The sequence below is a fragment of the Typopeltis vanoorti genome, chromosome 5 (genome assembly GCF_054136105.1).
Source record: "Typopeltis vanoorti isolate ZY-2024b chromosome 5, IOZ_Tvanoo_1.0, whole genome shotgun sequence".
Taxonomy (NCBI): domain Eukaryota; kingdom Metazoa; phylum Arthropoda; class Arachnida; order Uropygi; family Thelyphonidae; genus Typopeltis; species Typopeltis vanoorti.
This window is the reverse complement of record NC_143553.1, coordinates 89,189,934-89,215,767: the sequence shown is the minus strand read 5'-3', so window position 1 is coordinate 89,215,767 and position 25,834 is coordinate 89,189,934. Positions and strand designations below refer to the sequence as shown.

Genomic DNA, 25,834 nt, shown 5'->3' with positions numbered 1-25,834 from the left:
CCCTATCCCTCTAGCATTAAAACGGACTCCTCCAGGATGAAATACTCCAATGAAGTGTTCATTGAACAATTCTGCTATGTCCGCTGCATCAGTCACTATTCCCATTTTTATCCCACAATATCATTCTTCCACAGTCATTTCTCCTCCTACTGCCCACATATCTAAAAAAATTCCCTAGGATTTTCTTTGGATCTTAGGGCTAATCTCCTCTCATATTCCAGTTTTGTCTTCCTTACCATACTTACCATACTAGTCACTCTTCTGGCCTGTGTCTTATACTCCTCATGCATCTTCTCTTCACCTGTCTCCTTATATCTCTTCCACAGCCTCTTTTTCGCATGCAATTCCTGTTTAATATTGTTTGTCATCCACTTTACTCCAAATTGTGTCCTCTTGTTCACTCGTGGTATACAACTTACCATTGCTGCTAATAAATATTCTTTCATAATTTCCCACACACTAATGATATCCCGATATAATGATTATTAGAAATATTTATTCACAAGAATAAAGAAAAATAATTTTCCTAATGGAAATATTTTAGCTTGAAACTAATGACCCATCATCAGTACATTGGCATAATTGCGGTACTGGGCCCTGTGGGACCCCACTTGTAATTACCCTCTGCCTCCTTGAAACTGCTCCATCATACACAACTCTCTGATACCTATTGGACAGCCAATCCTGAATCCAGTTGACCAATCTGACATCCAAACCCATGTGCTGCAACTTAAATATCAGCTTATCATGTGACACCCTGTCAAATCATCATCATCATCATGCGTATCAAGGATTTAGGCCTAGTATGGCCTGTTCCGGCCTTAGAAGTCATTGTTGAATTGTTTAAGAGGACGTCCTGGTTTTCTTTTTCCTAATGGCTTGTAATTTAAGGCTTGTTTTGGTAATCTTTCTGTTTGCATTCTTTGAATGTGTTCCATCCATTTATGTTTATAGTTTTTAATTTTTTCTATTACTAGTTCTTGGTTTAATTCTTTCATAATTTCTTCATTTCTTTTGTGATCAAATAGGGTATACTTTGCAGTTTTTCTCATAAACTTCATTTCTGCTGTTGTTAATCTTTGTCTTTTTGTTTTATTGTCCAGATTTTGCTTCCATACATTGACTGGTAGGGCTAATGTATTGTATAGTTTAAGTCTGGTTTGTTTTTGAACTAGGTTTGGTTTAAATATGTCAAATGCCTTCGCTAAATCCAAGAAAATGGAAGTATATGCCTTTCCCTCATCTACTGCTATAGTAACTTTATTATAAAAGGCTAGCATATTACTAAAACAAGAGCCCCCCCCCCTCACAAATCCATGTTGACTCTCACAGATAACATTGCCCTCATCTGCCCAATCTTGTATACGGTCCCTAACCAATTTCTCCAAGATCTTAACAACTACTAATGACACACAAACTATAATTGCTGATATTGTCTTAGTAATGCATCTCTGAATCCTCTCCAATGTCTTCACATCATACTGAAAACCACGTGACACCAGATCTGAGCACAATAGTCCAAGTGTTGTCTGACCAGTGCCTTATACAGTGACACAACCACTTTCTTATCCTTGCATGTTAGAGTACTTCTTATTATAGCAGCACTACGATGTGCAACCTTTGCAACACTAGCAACATTAAATGTTGTATATGAGGAATAAGCAAGAAAAGGTTTGGTATATTGGTAGTAGGAATGATTTATTCGAATGGAAACAAGTAAAATATAATATTTGATAGTATGGAGAAAAGGGGTACCATTTGTAAATGTGTGAAATAAGTTTGAAGGATGAATTGAACTGTATAAGAGTGGTGAAACTGCATTTGAATGTTTTTAGTGAGAGTTATTTGGAGAGTAATGAGTGCAGAGAATGGATCTGAGCAAGTGAGAAGCGATGTGAAAGAGTGGAAGAGTAAGGAAAGAGAGATTGAACTGCTGCTTAAGAATGGAGAAGTGATTAGCATGAATGTAGAGAATGAGAGAACAAGTGTGAAAGACAACAGGGAAATGGGGAGACTCAAAGTGAACAGGAGAATGTAGAGTGAGAAAGGTTGATGCTCAAAGAGGAAGTGAATGTTTGTGCTGACAAGAAGGAAATGGGATGATATGGTATATAGGGAGAACATTTGGATTTGAAGAAGGGTCTAGGATGGGTTAGGAGAAATATACATGATTTGCAGAAGGAATGGAAACGTCACATCTAACAAGTGGTATCAGTGAAACTTGTTATAGATCCACAAATGAGCTGTTATGTTTGTATGTGAATGCTAGATGTATCAGAAACAAGGGAAATGAAATGGTTGCGTTGACTGAGTTTGTTTGCCCAAAAATTGTTGAAATAAATAAGATGGTTGGATGAGGATAACATCCTGACAGGAATAGAGATGGAAAGGTATGATGTATTTCATGAAGATAGAAAGGGCAAAAAAGGAGGTGAAGTGTGATTGATGACAGAAGACGAATTATGTCCAAACAAGGTAAAGATGCAAGGGGAGAATAGTGGCAGTAGAGTTTTTGAGGCCGTATATTGTGAAATAGAATGAAATACTTAGATGTTGCTATAGACCTGGTGATGTAGATGGTAGTGATTATAAAATTTGTAAGACATTTGTCAAGCTGATGGAAAAAAGGTATCATTATGGATGACTTTAATTATGGTAATGTAGATTGGGGTGATGAGATAGCAACTAGAAGTAAAAAAAAAAAATTTCTAGAGTTTTGGTGATAACTACCTCAAACAGTATAAAACAGAGGGAATGTGAGGATTTGAGTGTCTTTGTTTTGATTATCTCATCAGAGGATGTTATAATTGAGGTGTCAAATCTCCCTCCAGTTGGGGAGAGTGACCATGAAGTGATTAAATGGATAGTTGTCAACCATGTCAGGGCTTCTGTGAGAAAAGGGTATATGTGGAACTACAAGGCTGGTGATTATGAAAAGGTCAGGAGATAGCTTGCAGCTATAGCATGGAATGAGGAGTTGGGTGGAAAGGTGATCAGTGCTGCTTTGTGCTGTTTCAGAACTATCTACAAGGGTGGTCTGAAAAGTTCTCGGCCTTGACCATAGATGGCAACACCATCAGCAAGATTTTTTTTTTCTAAGTTGGTGCATCTGTCATAAGCATCCATGTGAAACCAACCCACACAAAGTCATTCTATCAAGTAGTTTGTTTTATACAGCTGTCTGAAGCAAAAGTGTTGTCTGTATCCCTTGAAATGGATAAAATTGAGTACCATGCAGTTATAAAATTCTTTGCAAAAGAAGGTTTAACAGCAAAAGAAATTCATTCAAAGTTCATAAAAGTTTATGGGCACTCTTCTCCTTCATTTTCGACAATTAAGAAATAGGCTGGCGAGTTTAAACATGTACCAGCCTTGAAGGTGATCCATGTGAAGGATGTCCAAAAAGTGTAACAACACCAGAAATCATTTATCAGGTGCACGATATGGTATTGGATGACCAGCAGATCAAAGTGCATGAAATTGCTGAGACTATATGCATTTTAGAATGTGTAGGATATATTTTGCATGTGGAATTGCAAATGAAAAAGTTTTGCACAAGATGTGTGCCATGCTTGCTCACAGCAGATAAAAAACGCACTCACATGAACATCTCTGAACAGTGCTTGGAGCATTTTAACAAGAATAAAACTGATTTTGTGCGTTGATTTATTACTATGGGTGAGACTTGGATATACCATTACACAGCAGAATCCAAACAGCAGTCAAAACAGTGGACAGAAGCCGGTTGTTCAGCACCAAAGAAGACAGTCTGTTTCATCAGAAGGAAAGGTCATGGCATCAGTGTTTTGGGATGATAAAGGCACTTTGTTTATTAATTATCTTGAAAAGGGTAAAACAATAACGGGGGATATTATTCCAATCTTTTAACTAGATTAGACAAAAAAAATTTGTGAGAAAAGACCTGGTTTGCAGAAGAAAAAAATCATCTTTCATCAGGAAAGTCACCTGCCCACAAAGGTATTTTGGCAATGGAAAAATTAAGGGATCTATACTATGAATTGTTTTTCTTCGAATCAAGAGGTGATTGCAGCTGTAGAGGGGTATTTTTCAGATCTTACTGTGAACCACTACAGGGATGGGATAATGGTGCTGGAATAAATGTATTAGTCTTAAGGGAGATTATGTTGAAAAATAAAAATAATTTTGAAATTATAAATTCGTTTTTTCATTGTTAGGCCGAGAATTTTTCATTCCACTCTTGTAGTAGAAGCAATGTCTAAATATATTCCAAGGGTCAGATGGTTAAATAAGGTAGGTATGAAATGCATGAATGAAGAGATTAAGCATGCAATGCAGAGGAAGAAGACATTATGGAGGCAATACTATGAATGGTAATAATATCATAAGGAATACAAAGAGCAGGTAAGAAAGCTGACTCAGTTGGTAAGGGTAGCAAAACTTCAGTATGAGCAGCAGTTTGCTACTAAAATAATTAAAAAAAAAAAAAAAAACTCTGGAGAGTTTCTTTGATATGCAGCCAGCAAAAAAAGAATGACAACAGTAGGATGACATTGATTACAGAAAATGGTATAACTGCTGCAAGGATATAGTTGAGATATTTAATGAGCATGATCATAAAGATCTTTCATGACTGGCAAAAGAGTCGGAAAAGAGTAGCAAAAGTCAGTATGAGCAGCAGTTTGTTAATGAAGTAAAAAAAAACCTTGGGAGTTTTTTCAATATGCAGCCAGCAAAAAAGGAATAACTACGGTAGGATGATATTGATTGGAAAAAAATGGTATAAGGATAACTGCTGCAGAGGATATAGTTGAAATATTTAATGAGCAGGTCATAAAGGTCTTTCACGACTGTGAATGTGACGTCATAGAGAGTTTGAGAGCAGTGATGAGGAAATCCCCTTGTTGGGATGGGTAGTAGAATACCCCAACCGCACTCCTGCTTATCGTAAGAGGCGATAAATGGAGCCCCAGTCCCCAGGGGTATAGCCCAGGGGGCTGTACGAAGGGCTAATCACCCCTCTCTGTAAAAATTATCTGATTACGGAAACTGCAAATCTGGATGAACAAATGCCCCTGGCAACAGACGTGACTTGTGAGACTCCAGAAGACTGTTATCTAGCCCTGTCTGATGTGGATAACGTATATATGACACACCAAGGGGAAAACCTTTCGGAACCCTTGTTGTTGAAAGAGTCACTTATGAAGCCACAAAAAAATTTTAAATGTTTTTTTTTTTTTTGAATCAATTCAGGAATGTCAGAACACTGTACCAGATAGGAAAAACTAGGCAGGTAACAAATGAAATGGACAATTACAAATTGGATATTTTAGGCATCAGTGAACTCGGATGGATTGGTTTTGGTAGACTTACAACTAAAGACAACAAGACAATATTGTACTCTTTATCAGAGGAGAAGCATGAAAAAGGAGTTGAGCTAATATTGAACCCAAAAGTAACCAAAAGCCTAATGGAATGGGAACCAGTAAACGAGAGAATTATAAAAGCCAGGTTTTATTCCAAATTTATCAAACTTTCTGTTGTGCAGGTTTACGCACTTACTAATGATGCAGATGTAGAAATAAAAGAATGTTTTTATGAACAACTCCAAAAAGTAATAAATTCTATTCCAAAACACAATATGATAATATTCATTGATGATCTTAATGCAAAAGGGGGTAAAAGGTTATGTGTAGAAGAAAAATCCTTAGGTTTCGAGGCTTGTGGAGACTGAAATGAAAATGGCATGATGTTTGTATCTTTTTGTAAAATGAACAACTTTGTCATTGGGGGAAGTAAATTCAAGTATAAAGAAATACATAAATTGACTTGGATTGCACCGAACAGCAGCACAAAAATCCAAATTGATCATGTTGCTATCAATAGTAAATTTGTAAAATCCATGGTTGATGTGAAAGTCAAATGTGGTGCAGATGTTGGTTCTGACCACTTCTTATTAGTGACAAAGTTGAAATTAAAAATTCAAAGTGTATTAAGAAAGGAAAAAAGTTCAAGAACTACATTTAATTTTGAAAAATTAAAAATTAAAGAAACAAGAGAAAAGTTTGCTTTAGAGATAAAGAACAGATTCAATATATTAGAAATAGAGGAAAATCAAGATGTAACATAGAAAACAACAAAGTAGAAGAATATTGGAAAAAGTTCAGGAATACATATAATGAAGTTTCTGAAGATGTAATTGGTAAAAGAAGAAAAAAGAAAAATAAAGAATGGTTAACTGCAGAAACTTGGAAGATCATTGAAGAGAGAGAAATGATTAAATTATTAATGACCAATACAAATTCAGAACGATTATATAAGGTGCACAGCAATTGCTATAATGAACTAAATAAAAGTGTAAAGAGAGCTGCAAGAGCCAACAAGAGAAAATATATTGATGAATTAGCAAAATAAGCACAACATTCTGCAGAAAATGGACAAATTAGAGAACTTTATCAGATTATAAAACAAATCAGTGTAACAAAAAAGCAATCCCTTCCTCCATTAGAGACTAACAAGGAAAGTTATTCGATTTTGACTCCAAAACTGAAGCACGATGGGGAGACTAAATGTAAAGGTAGATACAGTATCTCAACAGGCACAAAATAGAACATTTCCAAAGACGAGATTTCATTGGGCGAAGTCAAAGATGCCCTGAAGGCACTAAAATCTAACAAAGCATGTGGAAATGATATTATCAATGCTGAAATGTTAAAAGCTGATCTCAACAGAACTACTACCAAATTACAAAGGTTATGCAATGAAATATGGAAGACAGAAAAAAAAAATTCCTGAACAATGGAAAGAAGCAGTAATTATAAAAATCCTAAAAAAGGAGATCTGACTAAATGTGAAAATTGGAGGGGAATAAGTTTGCTGTCAATTCCGGCAAAAGTTTTTACCAAAATTTTAATTAATAGATTAAAAAAGGAAATCGCAAATTTACTAAGCGAAGAACAGACAGGTTTTCGAACTATTTCTAAGAGTGAATTATATTTCACTCTTAGAAATATAATCAAACAATGTATAGAATTTCAAGCTCCACTTTACCTAAACTTCATCGATTTCAGTAAAGCATTTGACTCAGTAAATAGAGAGAAACTTTGGAAAATATTAGAAGAATATGGAATACCTTTATAAATTTATCAACATTATTAAGAATATGTAAGATGGCAGCAAGTCTTGCATGGAAATAGATGGAAAACTTACAGACTTCTTTATCATTGAAACTGGAGTTAGGCAGGGTTGTGTGTTATCTGGTCTATTATTTATAATTTTAATCGATTGGATTACGAAAAACTCAATTAATCATCAAAAGAGAAGAATACATTGGGACTTTACATCCACACTGGAAAACTTTGATTTTGCTGATGACATAGTGCTTCTTTCCTCCAAGTTAAATGACTTACAGCTAAAAACTGATGTCTTTGCTTGCTACGCACTGTGGGTCTACATATAAACAAGAAGAAAACCAAGGTCATGCGAATAAATGAAAAATCAAATAAAGAAATTAAGTTAAAAAATGAAACAATTGAAGATGTTGATACTTTTACATACCTTGGATCAGTAATAAATAAACAAGGCAGCACTGACGAAGACGTTTTACAAAGAATTGCTAAAGGTTTCAGGTCACTAAACAAATTATGGAAAGCATCAAATATTATAGTTAAAGTGAAAATTAATGTCTATAAATCTATTGTTTTGAGCAATACTGCTCGGAATACTGCTATATGGCTCTGAAACTTGGAAACTTACCAAAGCACAAAGCAATAAATTGGACATTTTCCAAAATAAGTGTTTAAGAACAATTTTAAAAATCTTCTGGCCAAATACAATTACTGACAAGGAACTTTTAAAGAAAACCTTCTCCAAGTCGATAGATGAGGAGATTCGCCTAAGAAGATGAAAGTGGACCGGACATGTTCTTTGCATAGGGATAAACACAATTCCCCAAGTAGCATGGAGTTGGGCTCCAGAAGGAAGGCACTCTAGAGGTCGTCCAAAATTAAGAGAAGAATGATGGAATTCAAAATGAAGGAGGCAAGATCGGCAAGTTGGGCAGAACCAAGAGCAGCTGAAAGGGACAGGGGCAAATGGAAAATCAGCATTGCAGCCTTATGTGCCAGTAGGCACAGAAAGACGATGATGATGAGGAGGAGGAAGAGAGAGAGAGAGAGAGACTGACTGTGAGTGACTAAGAGATATGAGGAATTAAGCAAACTCAATCTTAATAAGGATGTGGGACTTAATGATATATTACCACGTATTTTGAAGGAATGTGCCAGGTAGTTGACATCTGCCTTGGCATATTTGTTTAATCTCATCTTATCTCATCTTCTTTTTACCCTCTTTTACCTTGCGGTGTCAAGGGTTTATTAATCATCGGACCTCAAACCGTTCAGGATAAGGTGGTCACATGGGATATGCCCTGGGGCATCCTATATCTGTAGTGTTGAGTTCTCAAGGCCGGTTTGACTACTTTGTGGGTTGAAAAACCCCAGGATAAACTGGGGGGGGACTCTAATGTCCACGCCCAAGACCGGCTAACTTGGCAATGGCTGAGGAGGATCTTTCAGCTCCTCGTGTCACTGACAGAAATCGAACCTACCTTCCCCAGGCATATGGTTGCGAAGCGCATAGTCACTAAGCTAACCCCATGGACAGAGTTGCAAAGGAGTGGATGGAAGGCAAGATTGTACTTCATCAGGGAAGTGACAGAACTGAAGCATCAAATTATAGGCCAATCTGTGTGTCAGATGTTGTGGTTAAAATGTTGGAGAGACTAGTGAGAACCAAGAGCTAGAATTGGATTGACAATAGTGGAATAATCTTTGATGGGCAGCACATATTTGCTAAAGAGAGGTCATGTGTTAGTAATCCACTTGCTTATTACAATATGATGACATCTGCATTGGATAAGGGAGATGGATAAACAGTAGTATACTGAGATTTTGCAAAGGCTTTTGATAGATTACCACATGATAAGTTGATAGTTCAACTAGAGCGGATAGGGTTGGATATTAGCAGACAGGATTAGAGAATGTAAGGTTTTAAAGTTTGGATGTTGAATTTACTCTTGGTGGGGATGTTGGAGGTGAAGGAAATAAGAGATCTTGGGATGATAGTTGATAAGGATCTAAAATTTAGAGGACACATTACCAAAATTGTGAGAACAACACAATGAATTCTGGAAATGATGTGGAGGACACTGCCTTGTAGAAGCAAGGAGATTTTGGTTCCATTGTATAAGGCCTTGATTAGGTCTCATATGGACTACTGTGCACAGATTTTGGTCACCTGGTTTTCAGAAGGATGAAGGTATGTTGGAAAGGGTCTAGAGGCAACTGATTAAGGTAGTTTCTGGTCTCTGGAATGTTGAGTATGAAGAAAGGCTGAGAAGATACAATTTGTAGACTGTAGTGTATTGGAGGAAGAGGGGTGATATGATAGAGACGTACAAGTTGGCAAACAATTAATGTTGAAGAGGTTTTTCATAAAATAGTGGGAGATGAATAAAGAACAAGAGGTCATTCATGGAAGCTGTATAAGGAGAGTGTGAGCAATGGAGTGAGAAGCAGGCTTTTTTTTTTTTGCATAGAGTTGTGAATGATTGTTATACATTGCCTGTGAGTGTGGTGTCTGTAGAGAATTTGAGTGTATTTACTGCACACCATGATGAGCTGTGTGTGTATGACAAAGGGACCTCCTGCAGTGAGTCTTTGACTCTATATTGGGATAATAATGATAAAATAATTTGAATGACATGACATTAAAAAAAATAGAGGAAGGAGCATGCTATTGCTTGCATCTCTTGATAATGCTCTCCTAAATTCCAACTTGTCGGAATACATCCTAGCTATCATTAGCCAAATGCGTATTATGCAAATGCGTAAGCACACACAAAATGCTTAACAATGCAACACACAATTAGAAATACTTACTGTAAAAACATCAGTCTCTTATATAACTGCATACTGGTTGTCACCTTTGTTAGTCTTTACTGTGTGTCTGCTGTTTTTTTTTTTTTTTTTTTTTTTTTTTTCCTCCTGAAGAAATTCTATGTAACTAGAATGAAACACCTTGTTTTCTTCTTTATAAACTCTTACTTATATAATATTAAAAGTATTTATTATTATTATTAATATTTAGGCACTTTTATGGAGTCCTAGGATGTCACCTTAGGAAGTAGCACACTAAACCCACATAGTTTCTATTTTTTTTTTTTTTTTTTAACTTATTCACTGACAATGGTTACTCCTTTCTCTCACAATTCATTCCACTTATTTACCACATTTATCAAGCAAAAAATTTAGTTCTAATGTTCTTCATAATCAAATGAATTTTCATTATGAATTTGAACAGATATTTGAAAGCTGCTTCTCTCTCTCTCTTTGCCATATTGAAATATTTCTCTTGCATCCATCCTTTAGGATACATGCAGAGAAATATTTGTTTAATAATTTATATGTTTCTATCTGTAATTTTTGTTTAACAATTTCTTTAACAATTTCTTTCTATCTTATCTTCTCTGTTCCTGCTTGTCTGCCAAGCTGTTGTTGCAAACAGATCCTCATTGTATCCTTACAGGAACATTTCAAAAGCTTGAAACTGTCCTAGTTAGATGCCTATGAATTCCTGCTACCTTGGTAAAGGAGAAAAAAAATCTCTGAGCTGTAGATATTATTGAATCAAGGGATTGTAAAGGAGAATTGACAATAAGTGAATTTGAAATTATTGTGCACAGATTTGGTCTCCCAAGTTCCAAGGGGATAAAGAAGCTGTGGAAAGGGTGCAAAGAAGAGTTACAAAGATTATATCCGGATTATGGGATTTAAATTATGAGGACAGATTGCGAATATGTGGATTGCAGACTCTGGTTAACAGGAGAAAGAGGGGTGATGTGAATAGCGGTCTATAAACTTTTGAATGGGTATTGTAGCATTTCAACTGAAATTTTTCATTATATGGAAGGCGGGGAGAAAACACGGGGGCATCCATGGAAGTTAAGGTTGTTTACAGTCAAGAAAGTCAGACAAGAACTAAAAACTTTTGAATGGGTGTTGTAGCATTTCAACTGAAATTTTTCATTATATGGAAGGCGCGGAGAAAACACGGGGCATCCATGGAAGTTAAGGTTGTTTACAGTCTTTTCACAGTCAGACAAGAACTATTGTATAAAAAGACAATAATAGAAAAAATTAGAAAACAACAACTGAGATGGTTTGGATACACTGTACGCATGGATGCAGACAGACTTCCTAATGTCCTAATCAATACTTTTCCAACTGAAAAAAGAAGACCTGGAAGACCAAGAATTACCTGGCTGAAATTAATAAAGAACATCTTGGGATGCAGAACATATAAGGAACTTTTTCGAACAGCAAGGAATAGAGAAGACTGGAAGATCCTGCTCAAGAGAAGACTCAACCCGTCTTAGACGGAAGAGAAGAAGAAGAAGAAACAGTCAAGAAAGGAGAGTAAGAGCTAGGTTTTTCTCACAGAGAGCAGTGAGTGAGTGCATTTAGTGTAAATGAATTTAAGGGAAGATATGATAGCTGGTTTGGATGATTTATAGCCTCCCTCGATAAGTCCTTGATTCCCTGGAGGTCTCAGATAATAATAATAATAAAAATGGATTCTTTTCTCTTGTCTTAAGAAATCTGTTATTTGGAAATGTATTTATTTTTACAAGGATATTATATATTTCATTTTTATTTTATATTTTTAGATGTTTGCATTTATATTTGAACAAAATATCATATCAGTTTTCTTGAAGATTATCTGAAGCAGAAAGGAAAAATAATTTTCTAGTTTACAGAACTAGAGCAGAAATACTTCCAATGTGAATCACATCCATTGTTTTTACAATTTGTAAACATTCTTGCAGTTCAGAGGTCTTCTTATAGAATTGCATACTTATATCTTTTAATCTTGCTATATTAATGTCATATTCTGGTTTTAAGAATATTTCTTTTAAAATATGACAAAAGCAATCTTAAAACAAAATATGAGAAAGATCAAAGATTTTAAATAACTATCAATTTTTTACATATTGATATATTATTTTTGCATCACTTCTTTTAGAACTATTCTGCTTTCAAATTTCTATATTCAATTCATTGAATGTAGCTCCTGAAAATTGAATGAATGAAAAGTATATTCCAGTTTGTATTATTCTCTTAATGCTATTCAGTACTTTGACCATGACCTGGAACTCTACCTTAAACTGACTGCAACATGCATTACTGCTCTACACCTGCTGACAAACATGTCAAGGACATTTTGTATATGGAGAAGGTTACTTTTGTGACCTTCAAAAAGTATCAGTGTTATGCTCCTTTTTTTTCTTTTTTTCCTATCTGTATTTAAAACCTTTTGGATTTTAATTCCAAGTGCAGAGATAAAATTTGCTGTTTTCTAATGCTTTTTTTTTGCGAGAACAAAAACTAATTAAATAAAAGTGCAAGATTAATATTTTGAGAGTGCAGTCTTTTTTATGCATATTCATTATTATCTGCTATAGTAAGTATATTCATAGTGATGTGAAAATATACTTACTATAACTTTTTGCATTAACAGTTAATTCAAGCATAATTAGAAATTATAATATATGGAATTATTTTGATTAAGCTGTTTTGCTGGATATTTAATATAAAACACCAATATGCAAAACATTATATTAAAAACCTCGTTGCTTAGTATTTTGCATGTAAGTTTCTTATATATTTGCAACTGCATTGATTTACATCTTAAATGTTTGTTCTTTGCACAATTTTGTATATAACTCTTCTCTCTAAGGTTGGGAATTTCTAGTGAAGATTTATTTTTATGTTGAACTTTCCTATCTGCAGTTCATTTTCCTTTCTTGTTAACACTGGTGCAAGGAAATTCTTTTGCTAACATGTCCTGCTTCATTATTACTCAGTTTCCAGATCGTTTTATTATTTATTTTATAATTTTACTCAACATGCTTATTAAATACTTTTAAAATTTTTGTACATTTGCTACAGTATTTTAGAGATTGCTCTTTCATTTATTAACCAAAACATTTTCAGTATTTTGCAGTATAGTCTCATAATTGTTGTAATTATTAAGATAGACTGCATGACAGTAATCTACTTATATATGTGTGTGTGTGTGTGTATATATATATATATATGTGTGTGTGTGTGTGTGTGTTATCAGTTTTCTTGAAGATTATCTGGAGCAGAAAGGAAAAATTATTTTCCATTTACAGAACTAGAGCAGAAATATTTTAATCATTCATATTATTAGAATTACTAAATGTTTCAGGTATACATAGCTCTGATTAGATTTGAACCTCTTCTTTCTTGCAAAGTTAGATGTGTTAATTCACCAATCATACTTTTGTTCGCCTTTCCTGAAGGCTCATCCGAAGTTTAGGTAAAGTATGATAATCAGGTAAACAAGGAGTGGATTTTTTTTTCCCCCCCCATGAAGTGGAAAATAAGCAGAATGGATTTTCAGAGAGAGAGGACAGGGAATACACTGATGTTAAATGAATTTTCGAAGCGCCATTGTTTGCCTACCTGATATTTTTATTACAGCGACACCTCCAAAGACTTTGACATGCCCTCCCTCAATGAGTCCTCACTCTAAACAACTCCACTACTTACGTTGTTAAGTCTGGTTTTGATTAAATGGAGATTGACCAATAGCAATAATTAAATTATTTGAAATTTAAGTTCTCACTTTTATGCCAGTTTTGTTAGGAACTTTGAAAATGCAAGAATATTGATGATACATAAACGAATGTCCAGATAAGTTTTACATATGGTCTGGTTTGGTTTTAATAGAGTAAGTGTTTGAGCTGCTGTCAGGTCTCCAAGGAAATTCCATTTCTGAAAACATTCACAAAAGTATTTTGAAGTATATGTTTAGGTCATTATGAAAAACCTTTAATGATAAGTGATTCTGAAGATAAAATATTATTATATCATTGTTTTCAAAATGAACATGCTGCCCATGAAAGGTTATGTAAATCCATCATACATCAGCACTTGGATAGGCTAAGGGTTAAATAAATGGGGGAAACCCACTCTACATGTCAAACATGATGCTTTTTCAAGTCTCATATTTCAGACATCCACTAAATGGGTGTAGTAATTTCATACTGTGCAATAAAATTCTACTCTAACCTTTCATTGACAACATGCTACAATGGGATTCAAACCCACAGCTTGTTGGACATGGAGGTACTATCTACTCTGCCAACCAGACAGGCTACAAGGCAAACTTCAGCAGTGTAAACATTTTGTCCACCTGACAAAAGACATATATATTAAATGATGTTTATGATGTTTTCTGATCTGTGGCAAATATTTAAACTCTTGTCACCGTAACTGTGTAAATACTACACAATAAAATGGTAATTTCAGTGGCTGTGATATGTCTGCATATGAGCATAATTTTATTATATATATTTTCATTTGAAACTTTTTGTATTGATTTTGGACTCAGTAAACATTTAAATTTTTGTGATTATGCAGACAGCCTATCCTAAAGGAGAATTAGTAGTTTACAGTATAATATTCAAACAGTAAAATAAAAAAAAAAGAGGAACAGATAAGGTATAGAGACAGACTGTCTACTCAAAAAAAAAAAAAAATTCCTGCTCTTAGTCTCATTTGTATGCAGCACACCTACCTATACTGCCTGATGTCACTGTTGCTTGTAAGGAAAGGTTCTTTTCCTTACCAACAGGGAAAACTAGAATGTTATTTGGTACTGTGATAGTTGTACCTGGCATGCATTAAGGATAAACAGGTACCTGTTTTATGTTCTGTGGTTTCTAATGCTAGAATATTAGTATATTGCTCTTCTCTCTCTCCAGAGTTATGTAATTTACTTTGTATTTTGAATTAAGGGCTATCTAAATTTAAACATTTTTTTCTCTCAGGACAATTTAATATCAGGATAAAATATTTAATTTGCCTTCCTTTTTGATTTTTAGGAAATAAGTTCTTATAGGAGTTCAGTTTAAATTGTTTTCTCTATTAAGATTAGGATTTATCTGTGTTTAATTGTAAATTTCAGATTTCCCCCATTTTATATTAAATCTTTAGCTATTACAGAGATTCAAATACAAACATGGATTATTTTTAAAACTGTGAAACTATTATGTTTATTGTTATGTTGATATCATTATTCATTAGTTATATAATAAAATTCATTTAAAAATTATAAAATAAAATTCATACAATTTGAAAATGCATTAGTTTACTTTTATGAAAATAGTTGAATTAGAATATAACTGTTTTTAATGGATCCATGAATTCACTGATAGAGGCGACCAAGGATCTTCAAATTAATGAATTTTTTTTTTTTGTTTGTTTGTTTGTGTTTCCAGATATATACTAAACTTAGTTTAAATATATTATTTTCGTTATATATTATAATATTGGAAGTTTATTTTTCACTTGGTTAGACTATAATAAATTTAGTTTAATCCTTTATCCAAGTGTAAGCAAACAAAGTTTGCACCTGAAAATATCTTCAGGACTGGGGTAAGGTAATGCAACACCAGTCTGCAAGAGATGTGCTTTGCATTATGGGGGATACTGAGACAAGGAGTGATGAGAGCTTGGTCCACCTTGCTCGGAGTTACCTGGTGTTGCATTACCTTACCCCAGTCCTGAAGATATTTTCAGGTGCAAACTTTGTTTGCTTACACTTGTTTAAAGGATTAAACTAAATTTATTATATTATAATGTACTTAATTGTTTCATAATAGTTGCTCACTATATATGACATGAAAGACAAGATTATATAAAACTGCAGAGCATTTTAAAATTAATTTTGAATCTCAGGCTGCAGTGCAAGTTACCATCATTATCAAATTTTTGGTATGTATCCTCAAGGAGTGTACAGGATACTGTTATTACAGTTTTGTAATGGTAATTTCATTCCTCTCATGAAGGTTTACATCATTACTAACTTGCATTTGACAGTCTTCCTCCAAATTTATCTTATATCTGTCAAGACTCCAGTATTGTCAGATCTTATAATTCTGTTTTCTAAGGTGCTTCTTCCTGCATCACTCAACTTAGATTTTGTGGTCTTTCTCTGGATCTTTTTCCTGACGCCATCACGTCTGTTTTTTTTATTATTATTATGTGACACCTCCAGGAAGTCTAAGGACTCATCGAAGGAGAATACCTATTCTACAACTCTGTCTCCATCACTCAGTCCACCAACTAACTGCAAGTGCCGCCCACCAGCACCACTGCTATTTTCACAATCATCTATGCCTACAACGGGATTCGAGCCTGCAGCTTTTTGGTTGGAGAGCAGATACACTAACAACTTGGCCAACCAAAAAAATCCTCCTAACTGACCTTCAAATGATAAAGCCCATATAAAATTCCTCTTGTAACGACGAGAATCGAACTTAGGCCTTTTCCAGTTGAAAGTAGCAATATATCATTGTTTTTCCAATTGCACTACAGAGGAACTTTTTGCTAACCTTTCCTTTCCCATTTTGTTTAAGTGATTACACCACCTGAGATTAGCTCTGCTCACAGATCTCTGAATGCTAACGGTGCCAGACTTCTTCCTAATAGCTTCATTTTAAATATGATTCTGCTTGATTGAATCTGTTCATTCCCCTCATTTTTTTCAGAAATTCAGTATTTGATGTCTCTAGTCTTTAATCAACTGTTTTATTTCCAATTCAGTTTTTTAGAGCTACAAGTTAAAATTAGTTTGAGCACTGTTTTGTATATAGCCACTTTCATTTCTACTGATTTCTCTTTTATTGCATTGAATTTATTCAGTGAACTCACTACCATACCAGCTCTGCTAATTCCCTTGTATATTTTTATATTTACCTAATTTTCCATCTTCAAGGGAAAGTGTACCTAAATAACTGAAATATTTTGCTACGCTTTGTTGTATGTTCATTATTTGGAATCCACCTGATGTTTTAATGTTTGTACCTGTTTTCATCATCTTTCTTTTTATTGCTGATTTTCATATTGAATTTGTTACAGCAGTTATTCAGTTAGTTAAAGAATTATGCAGACTTGTACCGGATTCATTTAAGGGTATAACATCTGCATAAAGTAAAAAAATGCAATCCATATAGAAGAATAACAATGGAGAAAGTGTGTGTGTCCTTGCCTCCCACCTGATCTTATATCACACCATATTTCTGTACCTCATTCAATCCTAATTGCTGACTCACAACACGTATACAGTATTGCATCTTGTCTTATTCCTTTTCCAGATCTACAAAACTTAAATACAGATCCTTGTTATACTCCCATGATTTCTCATGTATTTGTCTTAAAGTGAAAATATGATTTTGGAAGTTTATTTTGCACTTGGTTAGACTATAATAAATTTAGTTTAATCCTTTATCCAAGTGTAAGCAAACAAAGTTTGCACCTGAAAATATTATCAGGACTGAGGTAAGGTGGTACATCCCTTGGCAACTCATAGCAAAGGTGGACCAAGCTCTCATCACTCCTTGTTTCAGTATCTCCCATAATGCAAAGCACATCTCCTTGCAGACATATATACTGCTATGCATTAAGGGAAAGGCCACTACCCAGACCAGTTTCGACCTTTATTGAGGTCTCGTCAGTGGGAGGCAGACCCCGAGTGGTGATACTAAGGCAGAAGCAATGGAGAGGTCATATTTACCTATACGAGTTGCCGAAATTTATTATGAAAATATGATCCTGACAACCTTTATTTGGCCTGAACCCAGCTCATCTTGTTTTTCAATAGGTTTCCCTTCCATCATTTTTTCTCAGCTTCTTCTCAAGTATGTTTGGATTAATCTTTCCTGAAACACTCAGTAGGGAAATTCCTCTGTAATTCTTACATTTATTGCACAATAGCACTGATTTCTCATGCAAGCAAGATTCTACTGAAGATTATTCAACAACAGCTACACCGAGCTGGTTTCAAGAAAGGGAGAGGCACTAGAGATCATATCGCTAGCATCAGATGGATCACTGAAAATACCCATGAACAACAGAAAGACCTGTACATGTGTTTCGTTGATCACAGCAAAACTTTTGACTATAACTATATACTGTGTAGAGTACGAGAAGCTCTAAGTAGCTCTGACCTTAGTATCCCATTTCACCTCATCAGGCGTATTAAATCATTATATATTGATCAGGAAGCACAGATTGGTTTGGGATCAGCAAGGGTGTAAGACAGGGATGTATTTTGTCCCCATTTCTTTTCAACCTGTATGATGAAGTGATCATGAGGAAATTAGATATGGACTTATCCAATATTGGAGTGAAGATAGGAGGAAGAACTATAAACAACTTGATGTATGCAGGCAACACAACCTTACTGATAGAGAGAGAAGACCTGCTAAATCTACTGAAAATCAGGAAAGAAAGAAAGCGAAAAAAATGGGGTTACACATTAACATGAAGAAAACAAAGATAATGATAACAGCAACTAGTGGAGAAGTGAAGTTTAAAATCAATCACGAAGAAATTGAATCAGTTCAGGATTTCATCTTCCTTGGTTCAAAAATTGACCGTGATGGCAGATCCACCCTTGAAATCAAGTGTAGAATCACTCTGGGCCGTATTGTAATGGTCAGCATGAATGAGATCTCGAAAGCAATGACATCGCTCTTAAGTACCAAAAGTAGACTAGTCGCACCTACAGTCTTTCCCATAATGACATATGGGTGCAAAAGCTGGACAATAAAAAGGGCTGACAAAAGAAAAATTGACGCATTTGAAATGTGGTGCTGGTGGAAACTGTGGACAGCCAGGGTGACAAATAGAGAAGTGCTGAAGCTCATAAAATTAGCAACATCACTGGAAGCTAAACTCATTAGACTAAGACTAACTTACTTTGATCACTTCATGCATGCCAACTGACTAGAGAAGTCTGATGTTGGGAATGGTTAGTGGAACCAGAAGGTGACAACAAAGAACATGCTGGCTCAACACCATCCAACCGGATACAACATGAACATCAAACAACTGAAAGAAGCAGTGCTTGACAGGACAGCATAGAGAACAGAGAACACTTGCCTACAAAGTCACCAAGAGTCAGACATGACTGAATGGTTAAATCAATTAATCACTATGAGGCTCTATTCCAGTTATCTAGAATTCAATCCTCTGCCCAATCCTTAAATATGCAGTGCAGCTATTTGTAAACTTTTATACCTAAATATTTGAGCATTTCTGTTCCAATATCATCTACCACATATCCACATAGGTTTTTGACAGATCATTCGCCGGACCATTCATTTGATGGATCATTGCCAGCTGGTTGACCGAGTGGTTAACGTATCTGCTCTCCAGCCAAAAGGCTGTGGGTTTGAATCCCTCCGTGGGCATGGATGTTTGTGATTGTCTGTGAAAATACTAGTGGTAGTGGTGTTGGTGGATGAGGTTGAATGGTGGAGACAGAGTTGTAGAGTAGGTGCCCTCCCTCGATGAATATTTGGACTCCCTGGAGGTGTCAAATAATAATAATAATTCTACTTTAGTTATTGATATGTATACTTCTGATTGTGTTCCTTTTGAATATTTTTCAACACTGTTCTATTATTTTTTGTTTCATTTAGCAAAGTAATTACTCCAGCTATCCAGAATATCTTGATTTCAGTTTTCATGGTACCTTTATCATCTCTGCTTCTTTTCACAGTGCTCTCCCCTCCATTTCTAAGGTCTTTAGTAGTCCTCCCCCCCAGAACATTTTGGTTATTTCAGGAGTGTGGTTATTTCACCAACTTTTGCAGTTATACTATTTCAAGGTCTAATTATTCGTGTATTTGTATAGTGTAGCATCACTATTCATTGAACCAGGATTAGCATTAATTTAGTGTCATGCTATTAATTTCATTCCATTGTTATTGTGAGGGTCGTCTGAAAAGTTCTCAGCCTCGACTCAACCATAGATGGCAACACTATCAGCAACATTTTTTTCTTTTAAGTTGGTACATCTGTCATAAGCATCCATGTGAAATTGCAAGTCATTCTATCAAGAAGCTTGTTTTATACAGCTGTCTGAAGCAAAAGTGTTGTCTGTATCCCTTGAAATGGATAAAATTGAGTATCATGCGGTTATAAAATTCTTTGTAAAAGATGGTTTAATAGCAAAAGAAATTCATTCGAGTTCATAAAAGTTTATGGGCACTCTTCTCCTTCATTTTCGATAATTAAGAAATTAGGGCTGTCGAGTTTAAACATGGCCGTCCTTGAAGGTGATTCACGTGAAGGATGTCCAAAAAGTGTAACAACACCAGAAATCATTGATCAGGTGCACGATATGGTATTGGATGACCAGCAGATCAAAGTGCATGAAATTGCTGAAACTATATGCATTTTAGAAGAATGTGTAGGATATATTTTGCATGTGGAATTGCAAATGAACATCTCTGAACAGTGCTTGGAGCATTTTAACAAGAATAAAACTGATTTTGTGGGTAGATTTATTACTATGGATGAGACTTGGATATACCATTACACAGCAGAATCCAAACAGCAGTCAAAACAGTGGACAGAAGCCGGTTGTTCAGCACCAAAGAAGACAAAGCCTGTTTTATCAGAAGGAAAGGTCATGGCATCGGTGTTTTGGGATGCTAAAAGCATTTTGTTTGTTAATTATCTTGAAAAGAGTAAAGCAATAACTTGGTAATATTATTCCAAACTTTTAACCAGACTAGACGAAAAAATTCGTGAGAAAAACCCAGTTTGCAGAAGAAAAAACCATCTTTCATCAGGACAATGCACCTGCCCACAAAGGTGTTTTGGCAATGGGAAAATTAAGGCATCTACGCTATGAATTGTTGGAACATCCACCCTGTTTCTCAGATTTGGCTCCCTCTGACTTCTATCTCTTCCCAAAACTAAAACTCTTCCTTGCTTGGTCAGCCTTTTTCTTCAAATCAAGAGGTGATTGCAGCTGTACAGGGGTATTTTGCAGATCTTACTGTGAACCACTACAGGGAGGGGATGATGGTGCTGGAGCATCGCTGGAATAAATGTATTAGTCTTAAGGGCGATTATGTTAAAAAATAAAAATAATTTTGAAATTATGAATTAATTTTTTCATTATTAGGCCGAGAACTTTTCAGACCATCCTCGTACTAAGTAATGGTCATTTCCAATTTCAACTACTCTGTATGTACACTCTTGTATCCTGAACCAGCATCTTGATATTACTATCAAGAATGACATAGTCAATGAGGCGTTTCTTATTTCTTGTGTTTTCTCTCCATGTGATCTTGTGCACATCTTTATGTTGAGACATAGTGTTAGTAATGACTAGTCCAGTAAATACTTGCCATTATTATTAATCTTTGCTCTTTTCTCCAAATTTTCTCAAAATGTTCCTATATGCCTGGTGGGATTTATTTCCTAGTGTGCTGGTCAAATTTCCAATAAAGACCACTTTTTCCATTATCTTTATGTCAGCTGCCTGTTCTAACTCAAATTCCTCCACTTCTTCCTTAGAAGAACCTTCTGTGGGACCATAGGTACAAATTAGTTTCATTGTCCATCTCTCCAGTTTGAAGTTTGCCCACATTAGTATATTGAAACTGTTTTCCAATCAAGAAATTTATCTTTGTGTTTGGTATTGAATGCTCCTTCCTTTCCTTGATCATTATTGCCTGAAAATAACATCCTATACTTATTATTTCTAAGATCTTCCCTTTTGTCTTCTTCGTCTCATTAATGCCAATTATGTCCATGTGGTACTTTTCCAATTCTTCTGTAAGTTCGATTTCCTTTCCATTAATATTCCTTGTGGATGGATCCTATTTTCGGTTCTTCTTCTTCTTCTAGATGTAGAGTTGGAGCTTGTTCCAGTATCTTTTGGGAGACTCCTTATTAGAATTGTTCCTTAGTAAAGTGTTATTAGCAAACAAATGGTTATATTCCATCAAACTATTATCTCTTTAATCTCATCATCTCTTTGATTCCACCCCTCCATACACCACTCTCTGATACTCTACAGTAAGTCATTCTGTTATTCATTCCACTTGTGTATTTTTCATCCAGTTTATATAATAGTCCTCTATGTGATATTCTTTTGAGTATTTATAGTGAAGTCCAGTAATGTTATTGTGTATCCATTTTCCTTCTCTGGCTCAGTCATCTCTTTATTGTAAAATTAGAATGAATTACTAAGACAAGACATTTTCTTAACAATGCCATATTGTTCCTAGCAAACTCAGTTCTCAATGCACTCATTCTTGAAATCAGATTATCGGCTTTTCCTAGAAGAATTCGGCTATCATTCCAGTGATGCTGATATTTTTATTTTAATATAATTCCCATACAAGAGGCTGCACAATTTGTAGCAAATTAATAATGTCTGTGTGGGCAGTGGTAAAGAGAAAAGTAATCTGTTCATATTATTTTTGAAGTACTATAGATTGTAATCTTTTGGGAGTACTTTATGGGGAAGGCTTTTCCATAACTAAGGTAGTAGATGGAATGAAAGATGAATGGGAGTAGTAGGTTCAGTAAGTTAGAAATTTCCCACTGTAAAGGGATGTTGTGGAACCATTGCTGGTGTTGCTGTATGTTTAGCAGAAAAGGGGGGGGGGATGTGTGATAGATGCCAGTTCTGCTGAACGGCATCTGTGTAAATATATGTAGAAGAGACTGTGTGGAAAATGACCTTCTGTTACTGAAGAGGTCATTTTCCACACTCTCTCTCTTCTACAGATATTTCTGTGTACTGCTCAGCAGAACTGGTATCCATCATATCCCCTTCTCCTCCTTTTCTGCTAACAGCTTCCCATCATCCTTTCACAACCTATCACTCCTTTTCATTTCATTTGCCTCAGTTATGGAAAAGCCTTTCCATGAAGTATTCCCTAAAGACTATCAACTACAGTTCTTCGAGAAAAATATCAACAGATTATTTTTGAACGAAACTCAACAATTGTGTGTGTGTGAGAGAGAGGAAGGGAAGCAAGGGAGTTGTTAATTAGTTGAACTGCTCTTCTCAACTGCATCAAGAATTTTTAGAGTGGTGGAACCATCAAAAATGCAAGTGCAGGTAGATTTGTTTTGTACAGACTTGGTAGCTGGACATTAAAAAAAAGTAACATCTTGAATAAGTGTTTTGAAGCCATGGATACTATAGAAATGACTAGTTATGCCAGGAAAGATTAGGAGTAGGTGTCACTCTGAGAAGTGAGATCTGGGGACAGATGGGTGAAATAGCATAACCCTGTGGAACACCTGCATTAATAGGAAAAATAATAGGAATAATAATAAAATAATGGAGAGTAATCTCCCCCCCCCTCTCTCTCTCTCTGAAGAGAGAGAGTATTCTCCATTATATGCAGTGAACAACCTGTGAGAAAACTGGCAATCCATTTACAAAAGATGGAATGCAGACCATAAGATGGCAGTTTGTTGACCCTTGGGTTCTGATATGCCAAATCCTATCAGATATCTTGGAAATTGCAAGTATAATAGCATACATTTTTCCAGACCTTTTCATTGTCCAGAAGTAGGTGAAGAGATCTATGGTGCTTTGACTGGCAGAATCTGTATTAGTGATCATCAGTGATTAGTTGACAGTTTCCAAAGTGTTGAAGTTGACTGTTGATGACCTACTTCTTTACTTTAGACAGCACTGATGTGAGAGCAGTAGGTAAATAGAATGATGGTAGACACTTGTCTCTTTTTTTGCAATTGATTGTATTTGAACTTTCATGCAGTATACTATAGAGATGATCAAGGACAGGCACTAGTTCAGGAGCACATCCCATCATGACCAAAAGTGTTTTTGGTATCCAAGTTGTTCGAATGACTTTTTTGGCAGAAGGCCACAGAAGGTATGTTCCAGGTATAGGTGGTAATTTGCCTTTAGTCATCTGTGTAGTAGTTGGGTGAAATGAATGATGGAGCAACTTTATCTATAGGTAATGTTAAAATATTGCCATCTAGGTGAGAACACAGATGTGCAGAAATTGCACCAACAGCTTTTACAAGAGACAGAAGGCACAGCTGTTATTGGTGTAGGAGGCAGTTTTCTTCATTTAGCACTTTTGAAGTCATCACCATTATGATGAATGGTTTGTAAGTGTTGTATGCTTCAATGTGTTGCTATGTCTGAAGTTGGAGTTTTTATTTCAAGCCACTTGAATGCATAGTGAATTAAAGAGCATAAATGATTTCAATGTTCAATATGATAGGCATGTTAAGTGTGCCTCTTGAAGAGTCTGCTGACTCCATGGAGGTTATTATAGTAAAAATGATAATGTAAAATTAATAACCATACAGATTATTTTGTGCATTTTTTTTTAATTATTAGGAAAACTGTGATATAATCGGCAACTTGTTGGGTGTTTCACTGACCTCTTTGCTGTGTGTTCCAGCTGTTCATCCAAGGTTTGATGATAGAGTTATAATGATTGCCTGCCTTGTCAATAAAAACAAGTAAGGAAAATGTTTTCAGTTTTCTATATATCCATAATATATTTAAATAGTAATTTTAGTTATATAATCATTATATATATATTTTTCATAATATATATAGTTATTTACATGTATAGTATTTAAACATATGTTGGTTATCTTATTTATATATAAAATGCTAAGATGTATATGTTATATTTGTACATTATTTTGTATCTAAAATCTTAATGTGCAATTAGACCATACCCTTGCTTGCTTCCTAGGGATATTATTATTACATAAGAAGGAAAAAAGTTAATAAGTTCAGTTAATAAGTAAGTTAATTTTTCAACAAATCTAGGATTACTAAACATTGCATAATATAACTGTGCCATGGGAGATAGTTAAAGGGCATCTGGAGAAAGCAATATTAAATTGTTTACCCAAAGTGAGGAGAGTTAAGTATGTCAGAGTTAGATGGATTAATAGTGTCATTGAACATAAACAGAAAAAAAAGAAAATGTTGTAGAAGGTGTGTGTGTGTGTGTGTGTGTGTGTGTGTGTGTGTGTGTGTGTGTGTGTGTGTAAAGGAGACCAGCAAGCTCATAAACAGTATGAGGATCAGACAAGAAAGGTAACCAGCATGGTAAGGAAAGTAAAATCAGATTTTGAGAAGAAACTAGCCAAGCAGTCCGAAGGAAATCCCAGAGAGTTCATTTGTTACATGGCGAGTAAACAGAAGAATGACTGTGGAAGAATTACCTTAATGAATGTGGATGGCGACAAGCTGACAGAAGCAAATAAAATACTTGAGTTACTGAGTGACCACTTTGCAAGGATATATCATCCAAAAGAAGTTATTGCTGTGACAGAGATTGATGTGGAAACAGAGGTGGATGAATTAGAGGTTCTTAGGATATTGTAGAATCTCAATGTAAATACTGCTGTGGGATTAGATGGGATATCATCTCAAGTTTTATGAGAATGTTTAAGGGCACTAGCACTGCCTCTGATTAGAATCTTTAATTTAAGTCTCAGCTATGGCAGAGTAGTAGGGGAGTGAAAAGTCAAAATAATTCTTTTGCATAAGGCAGGTTCTAAGACAATAGTAGCAAATGATAGACCAATTAGTATCTTAGGAGTGGTGACAAAAGTACTGGAAAAATTGGTCAAAAAAAAGAATTTAAGAATGGGATAGATAGGAATATGATACTCAATGAGGGACAACAAGACTTTATGGAAGGTCAGTCATGCCTTAGTAATTTATTATTTTTTTTTTGTTGTTTATTTTCTATAGTGAAGTGTATTTTTAATTTTACTTTGAATTAAATTTGAATTTTACTTTGTTTAAATGCACCAAAAATATATCTAATGTGTCTTGGCCATGCAGTCAAATAACAAACACATCATCTAATAGCATGGCCAAACTATTGGTATGCACAACTGTGTTGAACAAGGCCAGCTCTACCGATGGTGCA

General features: G+C 35.1%; 1 protein-coding gene across 1 annotated transcript in view; it reads left to right on the top strand.

Moving 5' to 3' along the window:
• Window positions 1–25,834, top strand: part of LOC150106633 (cGMP-dependent 3',5'-cyclic phosphodiesterase-like) — a 302,619-nt gene that overhangs the window by 20,187 nt on the left and 256,598 nt on the right. The window contains exon 3 of the mRNA XM_090393446.1: window positions 24,274–24,398. Within this exon, the coding sequence (XP_090249572.1) occupies window positions 24,274–24,398 (125 nt within the window). The remainder of the gene's footprint in view (window positions 1–24,273; window positions 24,399–25,834) is intronic.